Raw genomic sequence first — 24,339 nt, 5'->3', positions numbered from 1 at the left:
AACCTCTGAATGGCTGCATCACTTCTCTCCAGTCCTGGGAAAAAAAACAGCCTTGTGATGCTAATTATGCTTCAGATGTCACTTAATACTCCCAGCTCCGTTTTGAATAGTAATCCTAGGCAAACATTACACTTTGAGTGCTAAGATTTATTCTTGTATTATTAATTCAACAAGAAATGACAGAGTATGGATTTGATTAATATGCATTTTGTTATTATAAAAATTTCCTCTGATCTGCCCATGCTCCAAGATGACTTATCATGCATTGTTCAAGAAAAGCTTAAACAATATCTAGCATTTGCTTCTGTAAGTTTTCAAAAATTTAACTGGAGGGAGAGAGCCCAAAATCATAAGCCAAATTTTAGTCTTATAACTGTGACATACTGGGCTTAAAAGGATAAAGAAAAAGCAGATGAAAGTAGTGATATTTTTTGTCCAATTCAAAAGGCTGTTACTTTAATATCAGCTGCAGATTAGTATTTTGGACATCTCTTGTGTCAAGAGAGGGAAAAAGTTCACAAAACTTAAAAACCGCTAGAGCTCTTTTACTACGTCACTCTAGCCACATAAAACAATGCCTACCCAGAAAACATATTTTACATCTTCAGGAACCAGGACCTAAGATTTGTCAAAAAAAGGGGCCAGACAGACTATTTTATTTTTTTAGGTTGACTATTTTTATTTTAAGGTTGAAATAAGATGTTCAAAACTCTTTTTAATTGTATTTTATGCTCAACTCACTGAGATGCTGAAGGGTTTTTTTCCACCTCAGTAGTTTCCTGGTGCATTGGTGCAATAGGCCTCAATATTAAATAATTACAAAGAGCATAATTTTGGGATAAACAAGCTGTTTGAAATTGGAGCTATGCATACCAAAGGAATTGCCAAGTTTGACCTTCTTACTCAGTCTCGCCAAACCCCCAAAAGATCTTTCTTTACATAAAAGCAAAGTTTAGTGTTAAGTTTTGCTTAGTTAATTGATGCTCAGCTCCCTCAAGGTGCAGCCCACATCACACTTGGGGTTCTTTAAGAAAAGCCAGAGGTTTGATTCATGTGAGAGAAGAGCATGTGTCTGCCTTGGAACAAAACTTGTTCAGACAGACTTTGACAAGTGGAACATAGAAATGCTTTTGTTCCATACTTTTTTATATGGCTTCATAAAGCCAAGCTTGCCTGTCAAGAAAGTCAGTGAAGTCTCAAAATGAATGCAAGAAGCGAGCCTAGGTGCATTTTACTTTTTAAAATCATCATCACTATTGTTTCAATTTACTGAAGAATTACCAGCTACTGCAGAGGCAGCTTTCTGATCCATTCCAGTTCCTTTATGCTGGTCTGCTGCCCTGTTTCCTAGCAACTTACTCAAACCTTCCATCACTTAAATTAATTTATGGCCCACCGTCTCCACACCCATTACTCACAGGGGTACGTATCAAAACTGACAAGAGCAAACCCCAGAAGTTATTAATAAGACTCTGACACTTCAAATCTACATGACAACTGCAAGCTCCCTCTCACGGTACTTTTAATGCACCCATTCTCTCTGCTCCCTCTCCTGCATGATGAATAAAGGCCTCTAATGCAACACAACTATTTTTCACAAATGGCATAAGAGGGCAGCTTGACATGGGAAGAGGCTTTTTCTTTTTAATATTTTAAGTAGTCAAGGCAACAACACTTTTGAAAGTTACTGACTCAAGCTGGAACATCCAAGAAAAGGCTCCATCAGAGAGTGGAACACAATTCAGAGAAGGGCATGAATTTCTAAGTGCAATATGATTAACATTTTAGTCTTATTACCTCTACTATAATTTTCAGCTGAATGAATTCAAAGACACCTCTCATGATCAGCCACATGAGTAAATGCAATGCTAATCTCAAGCTCTTACAGAATTCAACAGTATTCAGCTACCTAAAGAGTTTTTTAAGTTCTGAAATTTCAGCATCAGATTAGAGCTGACTAAATTAAGTTTGCCACTTTATCCGTAGAGCTTTGAAAATGCCCGAAATGATTTGTGTACACAATTTTAGTACAAATAAGAGCTTTGCCACATTAGATATTCTTTTGTTCAAATGCCATTTGGAAGTCACAATGGCTAGCATAAAAGCTGTGTCCTGTGGAAGTTAAAGCTGGGAAGCAGGCTTGATAATTGCACACAGACTATCATCAGAGTCTCAAAAAGTGCATTTCTGCCTGGGAAAATGCAGGAGATTATTCCAAAATTCCAGGCTTATGAAGCAAGTGTCTCAAGTTGTTGAGTTTTACCCATTTCAAAGGCTGCACTGGAGTTCTGCTGCTGCTGCTCCAGGATTCCAGTGCTGAATGAGATTCAGCAGGACAATAGAAGCATTTCTTTTGCTAAGATGCAGGCAAGCTTAAGAGACTTCTCCCAGGGACCTCACCCCCCCAAACCCACCCTCTACACACAGATTTCCCTTCCCAAACCTATGAAGAGAGTGGCTGTTAGAAAGAACATGTTTAGTTTTCACACCATTTTTATATGCATACATATAGATTCAAGGCACTCAGATTACTGGGAGCTAGCTTAAAAAAAATCCTTGATGTACCTGACTTCTCTGACAAAAGTCAAAATCTGCAACACAAGCACTACAGCTATTGGCAGAGCTTCAAATACCTCAGATTTTTACAAAGCCCTTTATCCCTTTGATGGCATATTTGATAACAGTTTTATCTCATTTCATGTTAGGAAAAAAAAAAAAAAAGAGAAAGAAAAGAGAAAGAAATAAAGGACAGACTTGTACTTCCAACAGAGAATACTTTTGTTAACTCTGCTATTGTACTTTGTAATACTATCTCCTTCAAAACGGAGACTTAATTTCTCCCTTGTGCCTCTTCAGCCCTCGGTACTGCAGAAGTCCCAGCTGACAGAGGAGGCAGGTAGGAGGCAGCACAGGACACTTCAAGAACACATGGCTGCCTGCAGCACTTGGCGGCAGGACTACAAAGTGGGTGTCTACACCACAACTAGAGAAGGAATGCTTTTGGGGCGGGCTTTTCTCCCCCCCAGAAGAAGTCCAAGCCTTCCCAGCAACCAGTTCTTATCTGACCATGAAGGGCCAAGCTTTGGAGGGTCTAGGCATGCTTCCACCTCACCAGCAGCGATAGTGGCGGAGGATAGGAAATGAGATTCACCCCTCCTCTGCATGCACATTCAGGGCCCTCCTCCCCTCCCAAAAATGACCTTAGGCATCTAGGTTAGGATGACTGGATTTACAAAACTGCTGAGCATCAACATACCCCAAGGCAGTTGGTAGGAAATTGTCTGCTCAGCGCCTTTGGAGAAGGGGTGTGTGGGGGGGAAACAGTTTTGTTTCCTAGGTGATCTCAAAATACAAGTTTTAGGAGCAGAAATTTGGGAGCTTTCAGCATTTGTATCACAGCATCCCAGAGAGGCACCTCAAAAGCCAGACAGGAGCCCCCCAGATCAGCCACCCCCAGCTCCTGCACACAGCATTGCCGGGCACAAAAACCGTGCACCTCCGGCCATCTGAGGTCATGGCACTCTTCCATGTCCACAGATCCTGGAGCCTGCCTCTGTGGGTCTGTCCTGCCTGATGGCCATTTTGGAAAGATGGTCCTCATTTTCTGTGCAGGGAGCTGAGGGCTCCTCTGCAGAGCTGACCATCAAAGCTTCAATCTTCCTGAGCACCCCAGAAGAAACAAGCAGCAGTGATGCCCGAGTATTTTCCAGCCAACACCAAAGCAGGATCACTGATGAAGGAAGGGGTCACTCATCCTCCATCTCTCTGCTCTACAGGGCTCATCAGTATTTACTAGAGTGGACAACGCTGGAAAAGTGCCTGGCAAAAAACCCCACCTCCTTGAGCCACCGAGTTTTGCACACAACTAGAGGGAAGCCAGAATCTCTGGACCGTAGAGGCAGGTAGCCAGGAAAAGGTGCGCTGTGGGGAGGAGTGAGTGCACCAAAAGCTAAAGCCAGGCTTTTCCCAGTCTTTAGCTTCTGGACAAGCACCTCCAAACACGGCCAGCTTCCCAGGGAAGCTGGCAACCACTTCACCAAGAACAGCAACAGCAGCTCCCATCCACACCGAGCAGCGCAGTGAGATTTCCCCCTGGGAGAAGCAGGAAGCCTTCCCAAACACGCTCCGGGGAAGGAGGCCAGCTATGACACACACTTTTCACACGGGATCCCTCTACAGCCCCTAACCCACTGCTCTTCTGGCCTAAGCCCAAGACTTCACTGGTTAAGAAAAAAAAAGAAAAAAAAATGAACTTCTGACCTTCTAAGTCTCAAGAGACTTATTCATGCTGTAAAGTGCAGAGATACTGGGTTTGCTTCCCTGACCCATTTAGATCCCCCTCACTACACATCTGACTTTCAAATTTAACAGGCTGTGCATTGTGAGCCCCAGGGAACAAAAACAAAAACACCACTACATTTTACTCATTTCTGTAACTCGGATTCCCGACGCTCTCGCCAAGATGCCTGCACCCTCCCAAATCCTGATCCCTCTTCCCCTGGCACAAGAAGTCAGAGTTCAGCTCACTAAGGACATCTCAAGCACCATCCAACAGACCAGAGACAGAGCAGCTCAAGCAACTCACCGGCCAGGCGAAGCTGAAAGGGATAACGATCCGGTTCTTTTCATTATTCCGGTTGTACTTTAAATTGAAGGTATTTCCGCCGATGACAGGAGTGGATTTGGATCCGAAGCTGCAAGGACCGCCAGCAGTGACCCGCGATTGATACTCCTTCAGGCAAACTTTAAAATAGGTGTCACACTCGTCTCTGGTGCATTTTTTATCTCCTGGGTTTCGGGTGCCATCGCAGCAATTTCCATTTTGCAGTTCACCATTCACATTTTGCATGGATAAGATCTCCAACTCGAACTGTCCCGACGCTGAAGTCACCTGTTAATCCCAAGAAAGAACCGAAGGGAAAAAACAAAACAAACAAACAAAAATAATAAAAAAAAAGAAACAAGAGACAGGCAGTTACCTAACTTTTTTTTCCCCAAACACAATCTACAACAACTCTGAAGACAGGAAAAAGTAATTTTAAGTGTGCTTTCAAGAAGCACATGCGTAATATTAAGAATAAAAAAAAGCCAACCACTTCAAGCTTTTCCCTATCAGACATCCATGAGAAGGGCTCATAAATCAGCCCAACTAAATAACGCCATTAAGTGCCAGCTCCGGAAAAAAAAAAAACGGCATGAGGAAGGCTTCCAAATGGTTAGGAAATAAAACTAAACCAAAACAAGAGCGCATAGGCGAGGAGCAAACCCAGCAAAACGATGTAGCTCATAATGGACTGCCTGGAAAGGCACTCAACCACCCCTCTGCCCCCTCCGAGGTGCAGCTGAGCCGGGGAAGGCTGGAGCTGCCCAGCTGAGACTCAGACCCCACTAATTAATCACCAGTGCTGCTATTAAGTTTATTTAAAAAAAAAAAAGTATTAAAAAGAAAAGATGAAAAGTGGAGAGGAAAGTGATTTCAGGGGGAAAATAAAAGCGGTCTGCAGTAACCGCATTTCTTGTTCCCAGGAATTAAGCCTTGCTGCAAGGAGCACTCCCGCGTTTGCCATCTCCACGGAGAAGTTAGGGGCAGCAGCCCGTCCGGGATATCCCAAACCCATCTTCCCGCAGTGTCTACAGAAGAATCACCAAAAGGCTGGCAGCGGGCTCCGGAGCAGCCCCGCGCCGTGCCCAGGTACGTACCTCGGCCCGCAGCGCCAGGAGCAGGGTGAGGATGGAGCACGCCGCCGCGGCTGCCCGCCGGGGCGCACGCATGCCGCCGCCGCCGCCGCCGCGCTGCCCGCCCGCCCGCCTGCAGGGCCGCCGCCGCCGCCGCTCGCTCCGGGTCGGGACGGGACGGGGAGGGCCAGGAGGGAGGAGGAGAAGAAGAAGGAGGAGGAGGAGGAGGAGGTGGTGGAGAAGGAGGAGGCGCTGCTGCTGTTGCTCCTGCTGCCGCCGCCCCGCTCTAATATACCGCGGCGCACCCGCGCCGGACAACGCCGCTTTTCAAGCGCTTTCAATAGCGCCCCGCTCTTCAATGCAAAGCAGCCCGGCCTCCTTTTATCCGCCTTATTCTCTCGCCTCCCCTCTTTTCTTTCCCTTTTCTTCTCTCTCTCTCTCCTTTTTTTTCTTTTTTTTTTTCTGTTGTTTGTTTTATTATGGCGATTATTACCCGAGTCCTTTTATTTCTTGCGGCGGAGCCCTAGCCCCCCCGAGACACACACACACATACACACACACGCACTCACACTCACTCACTCACACACACGCACATGCAGCACACGCACCGCCCCGCAGCCGCCCGCCCGTCTGGGAGCGCCGCCGCCGCTCCGCTTCATCTAGCCCAGGGCGGCGGGCGCATGCGCCCATCCATATGCATGAGGGGGGACAGCAAGGAGGAGGGGAATGGCACGGGCAGGGCAAGGGAAGGCAGGTAGCAGCGGCGGGGATGGAGCGAGCTGCGGGTCGGCGGCTCCTCCGCCTGAGGGAGGCGGCGCGCCCCGGCCGCCCCGAGGGTCCGTCCCTCGGGAAGCGCCGGTGCATCCAGCGCTACCTGGCGCGGGAAGAGCCGCGCTGAGGCGGCCCCGGCGCTCCCTGAGCGGCGCGCCGGGCTGAGGGCTTTTCCCGCCTCGCCGCTCGCTGAGGGGACGCGCGGGTTCTGCCCGCCCGGGAGCCGCAGCCTGCTCCTCCTCGGCGCTGGTGGAAGGAAGAACGAAGCCTTTCGGGGGACGCTTTTAGCGGTGTGAAACCTTTGCGGTGCCGCTGGCCGGCGGCGGCCGCCCGCCCTTGCCGCCCCTCGGTACCTGAGGCGGGACGGGGAGGAGGCGCCCTGAGGGCACGGGAGGCACGGCCGGCCCGGGGCTCGCAGGTGGCCCCGGCCAGCGGCTGTCGTGAGGGAAGCGGAGGTGGCAGTCGCCACCGTGCGACTCGCTGTGCCCTCCTCAACACGAGGTCGCGCCGCCGAGGGCCTCCCGCGCTTCGAGTGGGAGGAAAGGTCCCTCAGCTGATCAATGGCGGTATCACAGTGCTGGCAGAGTGCCGGCACCGTCAGGGACCCTGCCCCGCGCTGCAGAGGCTCGTCCCGCTTTTCAAGGTCCAGAGACACGCAGCCAGGTGATTACTTAAGGGACTGCCCGCCACAGGTTACTGAGGAGCCCAAATGTTTGCACAGTAGCAAAAAGAGTGCAAGCTGGTTCCCAGAGGAAGAGCCATACATCAAAGAGCATTGAACAAAAAAAAAGAAAACCCAAAAAAACCCCACCCCTAACTTTGTCTCTGGTTTGGGAAGTCCCTGGGCTGCGGGTCTAGAAGTTGGGTGACTGTGCTGGGAACTTGCTGCATCACTGTCCCTTTCTTCCTGAGGCGCTGGCGACAGGAACTTGGCCTACATGACGTTCGGTCTGACCCAGAACAGCTATTCTTATGTGCTGATCTATTCCACCCTGATCTAACACAGTAGATGTGTGAATGTCTATTTTATACACCAGAGTCAGTGGTACAGAGGAAAACAAGATTTCTGACCTAATTTTATATCCTTTGTTTTCATTTCCTATGGCAAAAGCAAAGCGCATGCCTGTTTTTGGCTGTGGTGAGGCCTGTCCCGTTCTGGAGTGCCCCAGGCTGGAAAGCTGGTGGTATTTGTGCCCCCCACCTTAGAACTGTGCTCAGACTTCCACCAGGTCCTATTCCCATTTGTGAGTTCACAACTTAGATTTTGTCAGGCCTGTGAGGTGCAGAGTTGCCAAATTCTCCTTCCAGGCTCGCTCAGGCCCCACGTCCCAGCAGCATTGGTTGTACCTCATTGGATTCATTCCCTTTCCAAAGGCTGGTAAACCTTCATGGTGTTTAATCTGCGACATGGCTGCAGTTTGGTGATACCAGTGCCTCAACCCTTTTTTTTTCCCAGTGGGTGTTGGTTAGCTTCCACAGCCTGGTTAAATGTTACTCATTCCCCAGTGTCACACATCTGCTCCTCTGGGCCTTTAAATACCCTGCTGCTGCTGGTATGCTCCGTACCTTTAGGGCAGGTCTGGAGTTGGCCTTTCTGTAAAAGGTTACTCCACCTGTTTGACTCCAGTGCTTAGGAAATCCAGAGTTCTCTTTCCCACAGTGCCTGTGACTCAGCACTGTAGCTGCCCTCAAACAGAATTACTTGTCCAACAACTTAAAATGCTTTGCAAGCATTAATGAATTAAGTCTCCCAGTGTCTTGAGATGGAGAGTATTAGTGATAGGTAAAGCAAGGCAGAGCATGAATCATGTGCAGAAGTGCATTGCAAACCCTCTCCCATGCAGCTCTGAAAGAAGTTTTGACCCCATAGAAGTCAGAACTAAAATCCCTCTAAACTTATTTAGCCTAGAATTTCCTCCTTGAAGTCCCATCTCTTGCTTTTTTTCTCTGGGTAGTCAAGGCCAGATCTTGAGCCACTGCAGAGCAGCACTGAAAACCAGCTGAGCATGTTGCCTGCAGCCTGAGCATCTTTTCAAGATGCTCCCTTCACTGGGGATAGAGCAACGTGCAAACTGCTGCGTGTGCACGGGGGCCTGAGCTGCAGTTGCTTTGAGCAGCCTGAGACTGGTGCACATAAAATCCCTGCTGCAAGGCTCTGCCTGCACGTCTCACGAGGTGTGGAGCCGACGTGTCTTCCTCTGTGGCTGCTGAAGAACTTTCCAGCGTCTGGCACTGGGCTTTTTACATTGCGTAAAGTGACTTCCTGCTAATCTTCCTATTCCGACATAATTAGATCACATCCACATTAGAAACCGTTACAGGCACCGAGTGTGCCAAAGTGCCTCGTTTTGGGCCTGAATCAGCTCCCTAATATAGAGCTGTTCATTGAGATTGCCACTGGGAGGTTGCCCGGGACCTCGGTGGGACGAGGATCACAGCCTTTAGAGGGAGTGTCTGGCTTACGAGGGTCAGGTGTCGTGAAGTCAATTCTTTGTGTGAGGAAAGTTGTAATTTCCTTTTAAAGCTCAGTGACTCATTGAGCCACGGCTGTGAACAATCCCACAGGATTTCCTTAGATTTGTGATACCTGAAGGTAAGCTTGGAATGGCGCCCCTGGAAAAGTTCTCCGTTCAGGGGCCTGATGCGTCTCATTTTCAAGTTGGTGACTAAACTTTTGTTTACTACTGTAATGCAGATCAAGACAGTTGCATAATCATAGGGGACCGATGCTGCATCAGCCTTCAATAAACCAGTTAAAAGACTACCAGAAAGTAATCTGTTGACATGTGGAATCTGTGGTCATAAAAAATTCATAAAGCTCAATGACCTCTTTTCACAGCAAAGGAAGAGGCTAAAGGAGTCCTTTGTTCCTCCAGATTTTTCTAAAAGTAGTTTTGCTCCTTGAAATTAGCCAATAAAATAAATTTGCTGCAGTTTTAGATATAAGCCTGGACAAACTGAGTGGAAGAGTGAAATTTCATCCACTCAGATAATCCTTTATCAAGGAGTTAAGCTTCCCTGTTGCAAGGAGAAGGACGTATCGCCGTGGTCAATCACGGATGAGTGAGCTTTTAGATAAGACCTTTCCTATAATACACCCACAACACTTCATTTTCCTCTTGCTGTTCTGGAAGTGACCTGCCCACTTGGGCGAGTGTCGCGGAGCAGAGATAGGGACCGCGCCGTGCTGCTTGGCTGACACACATTTCGGAGCAACACATTCCAGCAGATGAACCCATTTGCACAGTTGAGTGATCTAAACTTAGAAAGCTAATTTCTCTAATTACAAAGTGAGACTGAACTCCTGTAAAGCTTTTCATCACCTGAGTGGAATGGGAATTGCGCTTCCATAATCATTTAATGTTTAGAAACTAATTAGGAAGCGTTTTGTGGGGAAGCCACACCCAGTGTTGGACTATTTCACAAATGGAGCAGGGGAGAAAACTACCACTGATGAGAAAGTTGAGCAAGTGGCAGAGGTTAGGAAAAAGAGCACAGTTAACCCAGTGCTGAAGAGTGCATTCCTGCTTCCATGAAAGCTTCAGTTCTTCCCAGTCACGCAATTCTTAAAGCTGTGTCTTCAGGCAAGCTTTCCAAATGTGACAAAAAATCTTGGAGAAGATGTTCTAGTAACCAGAGCCCCAAATCCAGTTTGCTGCCACGAGCCCTTACTTTCCCCTTTCCCTGGAATGTGTTGCTTAAGAAAACTAAAATTTCAAAGCTGTGCTGTTTATTGTGCATGTGCATTTTGTCACTTGGAAATTCCCACCTTAGTTTTTCTGTATGTTAGAAATGTTTCATTTCCCACAAGGAAAGTGAGGCACTAAATCTATTCCAGAGGCTACTCCGAGAACAATAATAGTAATAATAATAAAAAGAAAAGATTCTGGGGTACTCAGAAATTACTGCAGTGAGAACCAGTAAAGTCCCTGAAAGAGTTAAAGCTTAGTACCAAAAAATATGTCTATTGTAGAGCCTTTATGTTTTATCCAGCTGTAATTAAGTGAATCCATAACATTATTGCTTTCTGTCACAGCTTAAAATTGAGACCTTACTCCATTCCAGAGAATAGTGCTGTTTCTCCTTCAGTTTCCTTTATTTATATGCACATAAAACCTACTCTCTGGTTGTTTCTCTGTTAACCCTTCAAGGATCAGATGCCTCCACATTAACCTGTGAACCCAACTGCTTTGTCCTTCACTTATCCTCCCCAGGAGTGGGATTCCTGTGCAGCGGTGATTTGATCTCAAATCCCAGCTTTCTAAAAGCAGGGAAGAGCTGAGATCACAGTTTTGGATCTGGGGAGGGGTACAGCTTATCAAGGTGGAGCAGCTTCCAGTAGGTGCAAAGACTGCGACACTGAGCAGTGCTGGCACGTCTGTCACAGACAAGATGACACTTTCTTTTGATAAGCAGCAACCTCAGCTATTCTTGTCAAAGAGGCTGTGCTGAAACCTGGGCTGAGCCCCCTCTCCAATGAACAATGGGTGCTTTCAAGAGAGCTCCAGATTTCTAGCAGTGTTTTCCTCACAGCTTTCTGCAGAGGTGCTTCTTTGAGCCAATTTTGTCGAGGAAGTTCTCGGACCACGTTTCATTTTCTTGTTATGACAGCATCAAAATGCCTGAAGTTCTCATGAAGATTGTTTTCATTGTTAATTGCATATGAAGGTATGTGTTCAATACATTCTCAATCACAAATTATCCTGAGGGTGCAAGACTGAAGTACACAGGGGTGTCATTTAGCCAAGGAAATATCTAAAAAGAAGAGAGCTGTGATTAGCAGATTTCAATTTGCGTGTACAGTAAATGACTTCTTGCCTTTGCCTGCCATCATTCCCTGGCTGATCTAATATTCTGGGCCTTGACTTTATTATTCCTGCATGGGGAGTATAAAGGGAGTTTCTTCATTTGGCCTGAGGAAACTTTTAAAGACGTTAAGGTTTCTAAAATCCAAATTCAGCCCAAAATAGAGATGTGCCTAAATCAAGAAACAAAAAACTTTAGGTTAGGGATGTGTTTAAGTAACTTGATGGAGTGGTCAGTGGGTTGGGCCACAAAGTTCAGTGCATGGGAGCAACGCTGCTGATGTAAAGGGGAAATCCTTTCTTCAGGGAGTTAGGGATGTGCACAGTGGCCTGTTTTTACCTGGTCCCTTGGCACTGCTGACTCCCTGGTGGAAGGAGACCTTTTTGCATCAGCTAAGTGTTTTTAGATGAAGCACAGGCCACAGCAGGTGGCTGGTGTCCTTGGTAGGGCAGATAAAGACAAGGCCATAAAGGAGAGAAAAAATGTCTTTCTCTGTGTTCGTCCTTTACACAAGAATGAAAAAAGCCTCTGGACCATTCTGCATGTCACAACAGTTCTAACACTTGCAGATGTGCATTGAGGACTTTTCTGTCACTGATCATGCAGCGAGAGATCTGACAGGACTGGGTGTCAGAGCTAGCAGCATTTGGAAGAATCTGAGTCTGCACTGATTTGGGAGTTTTGGTGTTGAAAACTCTGCATTTTGGACAAGATTTATATCAACTCCCACACTTCATCACTTGAGATTCTTCCAGTCCCGCTCTGGAGTTAGCTGTGGTCAAAATGCCTGCAGCTTCAGCAGGATAAGTGGAAAATAGAGCAAATGAGAAGGACTGGAATAAGAATAGTCTAGGGGAATCAGGGAGAGGTGGCAAATAAAGGTTCTTATTCTTGGGAGTCTGAGCAAGATGCAGCTCCCTGTCATCCTGCCTCTATGGTTAAATGTTTGTCTTTGCTCTTTCCACAGTACCTGGAAGGTTTTCCATTCCTGCCTCCCTGAGCTGTTTTGTCTCACAACATTTTCAAACACACGGGAGACGATTTTCTCTTCAATTGCTTCTGATCTCAGCCCTGAGTCAAGGACCACTCCAGGTGTGGTGAAGGACATCCCTGATTTGTGGCACAGAGGCAGCAGGACAGCTTGGTGAAGACCTGAAAGAAAAAGAGCCTGGCTGTAGAATTGGACCCTTAAAACCGATTAATTTCTTTGAAGGTAGTGGCATTACCCAGCGTGCTCCAGCTTTCTGTCTGAAAGGGGCCACAGACTCTCACAGATCCACAATCTGTGTGTTGCCCTGAATTGTTGGGATTTTTCCTATATATAATGATGATTTTTATTTACTGTGGCAGAGAGGAACGAATGAGGATCTGCCACAACTTGAATAGAAGCAATTCCACACCTGTCCCTTTAACTGCACATTTGTGGTTGGCTGCCTTTTATTGTCCTCCCCCTCTCTGGGGCTGCAGGGCAGTGTGTGTGTGTGTGTGTGTGTGTGTATAAGGATTTCCCAGCCTAGTGGGTGACCCCCTCATCTTGCTGCTCCAAGCAGTGGCTTCCGTCCCCTCCTTTCTCTCCAATATTTATTGGAAGCACGTGCTAAGGAATCTGCGAGCCTGCAATGCTAATGAGTGCGTGGCATGGAGCGGGGCAGCAGATGCAAAGGGACAGGCACGTTTCCTAATGAGGGAGTCTCGAGACCCATCTGTTGAGTCTCGTGGGCCATCAATGAAGTTTGCTGCCCGAGGTTGCCAGTGGAGGTTTTTTTCTTCCTCTGATGCTTTTAGTTCTCAACAAGTGCAATCCTGTATAGAGCAGCATGTCATGGGGTTAGGTTTTGTTGTTACTAGCAGATAATGTGACTTTGAAAAGAATGCCCCTGCCCCAGCTGAAAGGAGGATAACCCTCCTCTACCCCCTTCCTTCCCATCCTTCTTGCTCGGATCAATAACAGGTCCCTAGGCACAAAGCCTGCATTCTTTTATTCTCAAATTAGAGCAGCTGCAGCAGCAACACCACAGCTCATTGGAAACCTATTAGCTTTTGAAAGACTTAATCCAGTTTGAAAATAACTAGTGTTTCTCAATCCTTCATGCACTCACTCCTGTAAGAGGCAATATTCTTAAGGCTGCATTGACAGCGGACTGGGCTTATTATTATAATAACCTGCATCTCTCTCCGTGTCCCAAAGGGGCAACAAAGAAGGCAAAATGTCACTTTCCCAGCTTCACAGGGCCTAAGAACATTGGATTTACTCTGCCATATCACACCCTATCACTGAGCTCTGCCGCCTACCATCCTGCCTTCAATGGTGACTGATGTCTTGTGATTCACTCTCCGATTTCATAGTTTTTAAGGCCAGAGGGGCTATTATGATAATCTATTTGACCTCCTGCACAACACATTAGAATTTCATCCTAGGTGGGATAAAAGCTGGGAGCAGCTGGATTCTTTGATGTAGCTATGCTGGGCAGCAGTGGAAATTTGGGGTTTTCTGGGGGTACCCTTTTGCTATAAGGGGAATTTGGGTTTTTTCCTTTTTTTAAAGCACCTAAAGCACAGAGCTTTGTGAATGGGAGCATATGCAGCAAACGCCTTGCTTTGGAGGTAGGGGAGCTGATTTTACTTGGAAAGGGTTTGCTCCCCTGTCTTGGTTTCTTGTTTAGCTTTTGTATCTCCACTTTACTCGGGATCTCCCTGCAGAAGCACTTCAAGATAATTATTCCCATTGTAAAAGTGGGGGTCTGAGCTTCAGAGATGTTTAGGCCTTAAATGCCTTGTGAAGACTATTGCCGTGAGGAAATAAAGTTTTCTTGAACAGGATCCTCAATTTCATGCCTCAAGTCACAGTGGAAATCTGCAGAAGATGAGGGAGCTTGTTTTCTCATTTTTCTTGAGTCACAGCCTGGTGTGTTTGCAGGGACATCTTTCTCTGCTCAGACTTTTCCTGTACTGTGCCAGCCCTAAACCTTTCCTGTAAGTGCTGCCAACTGTTATCATTAGTCTTGGTACAGATATTTTGCCAGAGGTGTCTGGGGTGGGACCACCAACTGATTCCTGAAGGCCACTGAACAGCAACAGCTTTTGATTTCTACTGACCTGGACCAGATTCAGTGTGGTGACCTAGAGCTAAGGGGCTCAGTATCTCATTACTAATCCCTTGAGCTAGCCAATTCCTTCCACCAAGTCAATGTTTTCTAAAGTGTTAAAAGACTTTTCCTGCCTGCCTGCCCATTAAATCCTGCTCTTCTGTCCGTGTCCTTGGATCAGCCTAATCACTGAAGTGGATCAGTTTCAAGTCTTAATGATGCAAGCTGTGGTCCTGACAATGCAGAAGGTGGCAGGCAGCACAGCTGAGGCAGGCTCTGCTCTGGGGTAATCCTGATGTGCTGCTTTTGTACTGCATTGCCAGCTGGGATTCAGGGTGTTTCCTGACTTTAGCTTATTTATCTGAGATTTACAATCTATATATATTTCTAGATATTTCTAATAAAACAGAAGGGAAACCATGTGTTTTCCTGGATTGTCCATTGGCATTGCTTTTTGAGTGCAAGTAATAATATTCTTCTGTGATATTTTAATCCTCTCACTTTCCTAGATGAGGAATTTGGCTTTGCAGAAAGAACTATGCAGAGCAGCATCACTATGTTCCAATGTATCTTTAATATTAAAGTCTTATGTCTTAGAGATACAGGGAAATGTGTTTCAAGAGAGTGTATACAGAAAATCTCTATGTTTCACATTAGAATCTGCAATAACATTCTCCACATACACCTAGAAGAAAACAGCTTCCATTTGCTTAATTTTAGATTAAATACAGAGCAGTTTACAAGTCCCATATATGTGTTTCCTATTTCAGCAAGGCTTCTTCATACAAGGATGGACATACACATTGCTACATGTATATGATTCTTTTCTCCTTATACATATATATATATATATGTATTTGTATGAAAAAGGGAACTTCTTCTCAGATATTTCAGGTACTTATCCCTGGTAACAGTTTTCTTAATATTTACTCTGGTAAAATGGGCATGGCTGTGTTTTTATGAGATTTTTTTTCTTTTCTTGCAAAGTAGGAATGCTTTTCCCTGCACACAGGCACTCGAATAGAAATTTCCCTCACCAGTTTTTTCTTAAAACAAAAATTATTCATAGAAAGCAATTCTGCCTTTGACTGCATATAATAGACCAGGCTGCAGGTGAGAAGAGCATGAATCTCCAAGGTTCTGCACTTCTTTTTCTGGAAGGAGCTCAGTATCCTCTGAGTGATTCTAAGCACATTTTACTTACTTACTTTTGGTCAGTGAATCAGGATACTCTAATTCTAGGCTATCTCATTAAGAATCTTCCCAAAATAGTTAATTAATCTCCAGAATTTCAGGGGGTTGCTCCTTTCTAGTACTGGTAATGTCAATTAATGCTCTGCTACCATTTGAAACCAAGTTCTTAATGTGGAGCTTGACATGAAGGCCCATGTCCAGCAAAGACACAGAAGCAGAATCTGACAGTGCCCTTCCTCTTGCTAGCACTTTGTTTATGTGAATTGTTTCCCAAGTTAACTCCTGTGGCCTAACCCCAAAGAAGAGAAGATCTAATCTCTGATTGTCCTCTGGGACCATCCCTGCAAGGTCCTTGAAGAATATATCCTGTTTCCCAGTCAAAGAGTCAATCCAAGGATGTGTCCTGGCTTCTCTTGTCATTTGAAGATTGTTTACCTGTTATTTATGAACTGTGTTTTGTCTATAGACTATTCCTAGTGCGGTTGCATTGTGATGCTTGTTAGAGAAGGAGGAAGGATTAAAATGGCACAGACTTTACATTCAACATCACATATTGCACACAGAAGGATTTGCAGTCATTTTGCAATTGCACCAAAATCCAGTCAACCCTTGGAGGCTGCAGAAATTCTGCCAGAAGTGGAAGACAGATTGAGTCTGTAATAAAGAAATATTGAGAGAATTCCTAATTATCTACACTGATGATGTTTTAGAGCAGCATGGTATATGTTAGTGGGCATCAGATGTGACACAAAATATTGAACACTTCAGGATGATGGTAAAATGAAAGCATTTCAAGGATCAAATTATGTATGAGTGTCAATATTCAAACCCAGCTGTAGCAAACGGAATGCTCTCATTTATGCCAGCTGGGATTACGGTTTGGACATTTTATTTGAGTATGAAGTGGACACTTCTCATTCAAGAGATTTTTCCTGAAAGGAAGGCAACCAGTGCTGAAGAGCTGAAAGCACTGAGTTGTGTTAATTTGGATTAAAAATAGGTATTTTGGGCCAGTGGAGCTTCAAAATAAGCTTCAAAATTCTCAAACCAAACAGTTTTCCTTTTGGTAGCCGAAAAGGAAACCGCACATCCAGGAGGAATGTAGATCAAAGCAAACTCTGCAAATGATGCAGAAACACATAAAATAACAAACAAGGCTGGTGGGAAGAGGGGAGCTTTTGTAAGTAGATAGGTCTGTTCATATTACACTGAAACCAAAGGCAAGATTGCTCAAGAAGATACTGGAGAGGGGTATATAAGGGTATAGATTTTTCTCCTCAGAGGAATTTTCCAGCCTGTTTTTGCATCTCCATTGTATTTGCAAAATAACAAATAAGGGGCCTACTCAGCAGCAGATCTCACTGATACCAACTTTTGCCTTTCACCACCCTACCTTTTACTTTCCTTCTCTGTGTAGTTTTCCCTGAGCCTCCCTCTGCAGAAGTCTGTGGCAAAACATGTTTGTTTCACTGCTCACCCATAATGCTCTATAAAGCACATCATAGGGTCATCCTCCATAACTAAACTTACAATATTTAGGTAGTTTAGCTTTCATACTTGCAGAACAGAACAATTCTGAATGTATCTGCTATTAGCTGTTTGCATTGGAATGCATTTGTTCAGGATTTTATGTATGAGAGTACAAATCTACCTCAGAGCTGTTTTTAATAGAAAAAATACTATTTAAATAGTTTTATACTCCTTGTTTCACTTGTGTGTAAGTGACTATGTTGCTGCAATAACCAATTTTAAAACCAGAATTGATAGGGATTTGGTAATTGTTGCAATGAAGTAATTCTTCAGCTGAATGACTTATCCAGCCCTTTCTTGGATGGATCTTCATGAAGTGATGGACATGTAATTCCTGAACTCCTCAGGGTTTTGTTTCACAGAATTCTCCATACAAGAGGAAGGACCTTGCAGAAGGGAGAAGGGCTTTTTGTCCAACAGCCAAGAGGAGCTGGGATTTTGGGGATAGCTGTGTTCCCTCCTGTGGGTCCTGCAGACATCCCCATTTCCCTTTTGTGTTGCCAGCTCTTCCACGTGCCTCTCCAGCTGAAGAAACTGCAAGTGTGGCACCTACCTCACCTTTGGTAGAAAACAGCTCTTTCCTTGTGCAGGAGGTAATTAATTTCATCTAGGCCAGCAAGTGGAAGGGCAATATTTCTTCATGAGCCACATTTCTTTACACAGAGAACATCTCTTACCTCTCATTTCCCCTCTTCCTTTTTCAGCCACACACATTTTGAAAGCACACTGGTCAATATTGCTGGAGTAGATTCCCAGGGTTCTATAGATTCAAGGACAGGACACAAGCTGGATTTACACTGCCTGGTAGTTGGAAAGATTTGATTTCCTTCTTATTTTCCTTTCATCAGGAAAGGCAGGCCCCACTGCACCCATCCTGTGCAGGTCACTGCAGACACGTTTCCCCCTCCCATCTTTCCCTGGGCTGTGCACAAACGATGCCTGCTCCTTGTGGAAAGGGCAGGGGACTGGAGGAATGCTGCCCTTCTGAAGGCTCTCACTGGGAGAGCTCAGGGGTGGGTGGAAAACAATGTTTTCCCACTGTACCAATTGAGGCTTGTTTGCAGCAGACAGAGATTTCCTCTAGCAATGTTTTATTTATCCAGGACTCTGAAATTGTTTGCCCATTCTTTTAACTATTTTTTTTAAGTGGCCACTTTTAGCCTGAATGGAGAAACCAGTGAAAGTTTGAGCTCTGTATCCAGGGAAGCTCCTCTCTGCATGAGCACTGGACCAGTCAATAGGCTCCAAGCCTAGGACTGCCAGACAAAGGGACAGCCTGCAGCAAAAGGGATGTTTGTACTGTGGCCAGAGGAGGCTTCCTTAAAAATAATAGCCAAGGTAAACACTATCAATTCACAAGTTAGATGCTTGTAAAAAACCACCAGCCCGTTTGCTAACCCATTAAGAAGGGAAATAAGACTTGACAGTTCACTGTGGTGTGATTCTAAGCATGATGTTTCCCTGAGAAAGAGTGCCTGTGGTGCTGTGAGTGCTCTGCAGTCACTGATGGCAAGGGATTGGGAAGATTTGTTGCTGTCCTGGAGTTTGTACATGGGTTGGTTTTAGGTTGTTTAAACCTATCCACATCAAGTGACAAAATGCAAAGCTGTCAGAGCTGACCTGGCAAAATGGAGCTGGCATTCCAAAAAGAGTATGTCCATTCAGTTACTTCTGTTTTTCTACTCAAATGTGGTCTTTATATTTGTGACTTCAGGTAACAAAAAATGTGGGATGTTTCATTGAAAGAAGATTATCCCAGCCTAAGTTAGCTTTGCCAAATTTATTCCCAAGGAGATGCCTTCCAAATACAGAATAAATTCCCATGTGTGACCTGCTTCATTCTTAGTAGATATATGGACAGCAGATCTGAAATTTAGTCAGAACTCTGCATCGAGTGGCTAACTGAGTGATCCTGGTCACCAGAGGAGGAAATGCTGGGCTTGCCCAATTTTGGGAGGAAGTTCATTAGTGGGAGAAAGTTGAAGAGACCTTGATGAAAGGCATGGGATAGACCAGCTCTAAAGCAGACTGGACAGTTTCTGAGTAATTTCATACAGAATATTTCAAAATTTCTAGGAAATCTCACACTGAGTTCAAGAAATTTTATATGTCCCAGTGTTTAGCTGGCCTCAGATATATGGGAAGTCACCTTGGAATTTTTTTAAGGACAGCAAACAAATAGCTTCCAGTAAGATTATGATGGTTGTGTTTTGCACTGATAACTGGGATCAGAAATCAACTGCATTAATCAAAAGATAATCCTTAGCCCATAAAACTGAATTTAAGTAGCTGAGGTGGAAAAGTGGCATAGAGAGATAAAGTAAATCAAAGTGAGTAAGAAAACCTGCTTAGGAATAAGCACTTAGCCTGGACCTTACACAAAAACAATCCAGGCAGGAAATGAAATATATACTTCAACATGAAACTGAAGACATCAATTGTCTGAAGTTCTTTTGCTGAAATACCTTGCTGTGTGCAAGGCTTTCAAGGCTGGTCTTTCATTCTGGTGACTCAAACAGTGTTGATAAACATAGCTTGAAAACTGATCCAAAAGGACCTGTGCAGTCTTTATTTTGCACACTTTTCATCAGGACCCAGCTTTCTAAGACACATGATTAAATATTTGATAACCTTGACCACAATTAAAACTGATTAATCTTTAATTCAAGGTTTTCATAAAGTAAGTAAACAGTTTCCCCCAAACTTCCAGAGACTCAGAAGTCCATAAAGATCCCTAAGAATTGGGAACAGCTGCTTTTACATAAGTGTTAATATAGCTATTGCTTGTATTACAGTGTGGTTCCTTCACAGTATCTCTTATGCTTACATATGTTAGCACAAGAGTCATATTCTCACTCAAAATAGTCATTGGTGTTTTGGCAACAAAAAGCTATAATCATAAAAAAAATTGTATAAGCAGTGTTTTCACAATTCAAGTCCTGCACTTGAGAGATTTTTGACAGCTCTTAGTTTGAAAAGGACAGTTTTTAAGCAAGGAAAATGCTGTTCATATCACTAGGCTGTAGAGAAGTCAGTGACATAAGGAGGAAAGCAATAGGGAAACACAGACACTGCCCTGGCAGATAAGATATCCAGTGTGATAACATTTGTTGGTATTGGTCAGTATAAGGACAAAAGAAATTAGAAAGCAATTAATTATTTTCCTAGATTAAAAAAGGATCCCAAGCCTTTTGTTAGTCATTTGAATGAGAATCAGAGGCCTTCATAACCCTGTAGTTGTACCTTGTCATAAAGAACACTAATTAATTTTGAAGTTCAGCATTTGTGGTTTCCTGGTTATTTTACTGGCAGAGAGTTCCACGGCTTATTTATTCATTTTGAGACTTTTCTTAAATCACTTAAAAATATAATCTTTCTACTCCATTGACAGAACCTTTGTCTTTTGTTAGGAGAGTGGCTGAAGAAGACACAGCTCATTTTCTGTATGTTTGATCTGTTGTGTAACTCTCACATAATTTTCTTTAATATTCATAATCCTGGTGTTCTCAGCCTTTTTTCCCTGGACATTTCTTTAAGCTTCCCAGGCACTTCACTTGCCAATCTCTGGACCCCCCTTGTTTCTGCTCTTCTCCCCTTCCTGTGGCTTCAGGATTTCAGACAAGGAACTTATGTATGGACACCATGGTCCTAGGAGAGTAATAAAATGTATACTAAATGCCCACATATTATAAACAACTGTCTAGACAACTCTTTACAACACTTATCTCATCCATGGCTCTTATTTTTTGGGTTTTAGACTATCGAAGTACAAGTATAGTGAATTCTGTTGCTGAGAAGTGATGTTTTGGCTGAGCAAGGGAGGTGTTTTATGCTGCTACTACTTAATAATTATCTGAGTGAAAAATACTGAAATGACAGAAGAGCTGCAGCACTGAGCGTGACTTTTCAGCCTGTGCACAATCTTTCATACTGCTGCTGGAGGTAAATTCACAATGAGTCATAGCATGGTGGTACTGAAAATCTGTTGGTTCAGAGCCTGTGGTCTTCTACAGGATGATCACATTACAATTTAAAAGTTTCCTGTACATTTGGGTGTCTTTAATTCTGGAGTACATGTTTCAGGAAGGCTTTCACTCTCCATATTTCAGCGTGTCTTGCTGCTGACACTGAGCACCGAGCAGCGTGAATGGCTCCTGTCAAGGGATCTTGGTCTGTGGTGAAAGAGCAGGAATGAGTCCAGTACACACAGAGCAACTGGCTTTTGTTTACTGAGTCAAAGCTGCAAAACCGTAAAGGGAGCAAAAGCTGAAATCAAGGGACATAGAAATAATGGAGCGGGAATGGGAAAGGAAAATCAACATTTGAGGGTTCTTCTGTATGAAGCAGAGATCTGGGTTCCAGAGATGGGGGAAAGACACAAATCATTCTTCCAAAACTTTTTGATGCAAGGACCCCTTGTTTTAAGTTTGGATTTGAGGATCTTGGAGGGGAAAAGATTATTCATCAGCAAGTATTCCCCAACACCTTCCCTCCCTCTCAACTTTCAGCCTGGTTTGTCAAAGCCAAAAAATGGATTTACATGATGATAAATTTTCTCTCAGACTGCCAGCTGAAGCCAGGGTCCTCTGTTGTAAGACAGAAAAGCTTCATTGCAGGAAAAGCTTTCTTAAATTTTATTCTTAAAAAAAAAATCACTCACCATTCCTGGTGGAGACTTCTCACTTATTAGAAGCTACTGCTTTCTTGAAAAACCTTTGGTCTTTTAGAGCATTTTAAAACATACTCTTAGGAAATGGTGTATTGCTGTGGGGCATCTGGCTTGTAATCAGTCAGTCCTTTCAGTCTAACTCTTCTGTCATGACACCGACCCAGAGCATGCCTGATGTGGTCCTGGGGAGCCATGTGCCTTATATGTCCATTGCAACTTGCAGGAGGTCAAGTAGGGGGAAGCCAAAGGATTTGTGCAAATGGTGGAGCCAAGCAGAAGGTCAGGGATGGCATTTTGTGGCCCTGGGAAAGAGACAGCTCTTTCTCCTGGGTCAGGATGAGTCTCCATCAGTGCTGAGTCCCAAAGACTCACGGGGCTTCCGTGGCTGGCACCCAGTGTTCTTAATTTTGTGGTGAATAAGAGCCCTGAAAGCACATAATTTAATCAGCCTGAAGATAATTGTTGAAATAAATCATTCTCTTGTTTAAAGAATAAATCTTCAGCAAGTTTCAAGAGAGCCTACAGCACTGCTGGTTCTAAACATTGCTCTGCATAGGGAAGTGTCTATACTGCTTAGTGTTTCCAAACCAGCAGTGCTGCTATTAAAAAGTCAGGCTTGCATTTAGAAGCTATCACAACTCAAACTGAGCATTTTTGGGCGATTCCTGGATTCACAGTTGAAAGAGAAGAGAGAGAACAGAGTGAAAAGAATGAACAGAGACCCCACTTCTCTGTGTGGATTTAACTCACCAGTGAGCTGCACTGCCACTTGGTGCCTCAGTTAGTGTGTCTGAACACGGGGTTCTGTGGCCAGCACTCTGTAGTGCACTGGCATTCTGGAGGGGAGAAGTGCTCCAGGAAAGATGGGTGTTTGGGGTTTCCTGATGTTGCTGGGATGTTGCTGGAATACGGGCTGCATATGACAGGAATTGTGCTGTGGTGTGTCAGGCTGTACCACAGAGAGCAATTCCAGTCAATGCTGGGTGATTTTTATCAGACTGCCCTGTGGTCACCCTGTGGGCTCCCCAGGGCTCTGCTGGGCAGTTGTTCCTCTAGAGCATGTCCTGCTTTGGTTGAAATTTTTCAGGGTTTGGCTGGTCCACAGGGGATTTTTTTTTTTGAGGGTGTGAAAAGGATTGGTTTGGGTGAGATGCATTCTAGCAAAGTAGGAATTACACTGGTCAGCTGAGGTCTGCAGAGCCTTGCTTCACTAAACCTCCCTGTCCTTCATCTGGCAGCTGTGCTGGGGCAGAGGTAGCTCCCTGCAGAGGCAGGATGTGGGCTGGAATGGCCAACGAAGGTGTTCCAACCACGGGTGAGGCAGGGTTTGGATACACTACAGCTTCTTTCAAGGCTTGAGGGTTCAATTAGCTCTTGGCAATTTAGTGGCTCCTATGACTGCACTCTCGATTCCCTGGCTGGCTAGTTAAAAGGTGTCCTGCTAATTTATGATACTTAAGTTAAATAACAGAGAATTTGGGCCATTTGTGTATTAATCCATTATGGTTTGCAGGCAAGTTCCTGCTACTTAACCATTTTTTTCCTGTCCAGTAGCTGAACAGCTAATAGCCACAGCAAGTTGGTGATCCTGATATTCTCCCATATTTTTGTTGACTTTTTTTTTTTCCTTTTCTTGGAGTTCACTTGAAGATTTTGTCTCTGGGAGAAAATCTAGGAGGAATGGATACTGCTCTGGTCTTTTCTGTTGCAAATAATCCCATTTCTCCCTGTCTTCCAAACTGGGAAGTACTTACTGCTCTTTTGAAGCTGATTGTAGTGCTAAAAAAGTAATTCATACAGTGTTTGGCACAGCAGTATTTGAACGGTTTTAAGTGGTTGGAAATTAATTTGCTATGCCACTTAAGCTACTTTGAAGAAGAAGAGATCTAACTACGTTTTATTTTGGTTGTATTTTGCATGAAATGTGTGGAGTTATTGGAACCAGATATATTAGTTTTGTGCTAGGCTGATGTACCCCAGTTAGAAATGTGCCCCTGGCACACGGAATTGAAAGCTGAGGGTTTTCTCAGGCACAGATTCCACCAAGACCCCTCAATTCAAGGTACTCCAGCTGCTGGGTTTGTTAGTGTGTGTAATAGATATGGAAACACTGGGTCCCGTGTCATCTCTGTCAAGTCATCAAGCCTTAGAACTTGCTTTTGTCTGAAGTAAAGTATTTGTTGGATGTTATTAGACAGCCCCTTACTGTGGGGTAAATCAGGGTTTTTTTAATTGTTAAATATCACAGAATGCTTTGGGTTGTGGGGGGAATCTTAAAGGTCACATAGTCAAATGTCCTTGGAAGGAGCAGGGACATCTTCAACCAGAGATCAGGTTGCTCAGAGCCCCCTCCAGCCTCACCTTCAATGTTCTCAGAGAAGGGGCAAGCACAGCTTCTCTAGACAAAATGTGCCAGTATTTCACCACCCTCCTTGTAAAAAATCTTCTTTTTATCCAGTCTAAGTCTACCCTCTTTTACTTTATATGTGAACATGCGATATGTTTAACTCCAAAAGTGGCAAGGTTGTAGATAGCATGTCATGAATTGTATTACTGTGTCTGCATTACCAGAATATACATTAATCATACAAGTGTCATGTGTCACAA

The 24,339-nt window shown here is 44.4% G+C and overlaps 1 protein-coding gene and 1 long non-coding RNA gene across 2 annotated transcripts in view; one reads left to right on the top strand and one right to left on the bottom strand.

Moving 5' to 3' along the window:
* Positions 1–5,772, bottom strand: part of JAG1 (jagged canonical Notch ligand 1) — a 35,550-nt gene extending 29,778 nt beyond the window's left edge. Inside the window, exons 1-2 of the mRNA XM_014895042.2 lie at positions 5,701–5,772; positions 4,586–4,891 (exon numbers count right to left, since the gene is read on the bottom strand). Of these exons, the coding sequence (XP_014750528.2) occupies positions 4,586–4,891; positions 5,701–5,772 (378 nt within the window). The remainder of the gene's footprint in view (positions 1–4,585; positions 4,892–5,700) is intronic.
* On the top strand, positions 5,249–14,073 carry LOC148224132 (uncharacterized). The gene is made up of 2 exons (XR_015802810.1): positions 5,249–5,692; positions 12,221–14,073. It is a non-coding gene; the product is annotated as an uncharacterized LOC148224132 (long non-coding RNA).
* Positions 14,074–24,339: the final 10,266 nt, after the last annotated feature.

The sequence above is a fragment of the Sturnus vulgaris genome, chromosome 3 (assembly GCF_052056855.1).
Source record: "Sturnus vulgaris isolate bStuVul1 chromosome 3, bStuVul1.hap1, whole genome shotgun sequence".
In the NCBI taxonomy this organism is placed as follows: Eukaryota; Metazoa; Chordata; class Aves; order Passeriformes; family Sturnidae; genus Sturnus; species Sturnus vulgaris.
The sequence above is the reverse complement of the archived record's forward strand: the minus strand, read 5'-3'. Positions and strand labels throughout refer to the sequence as shown.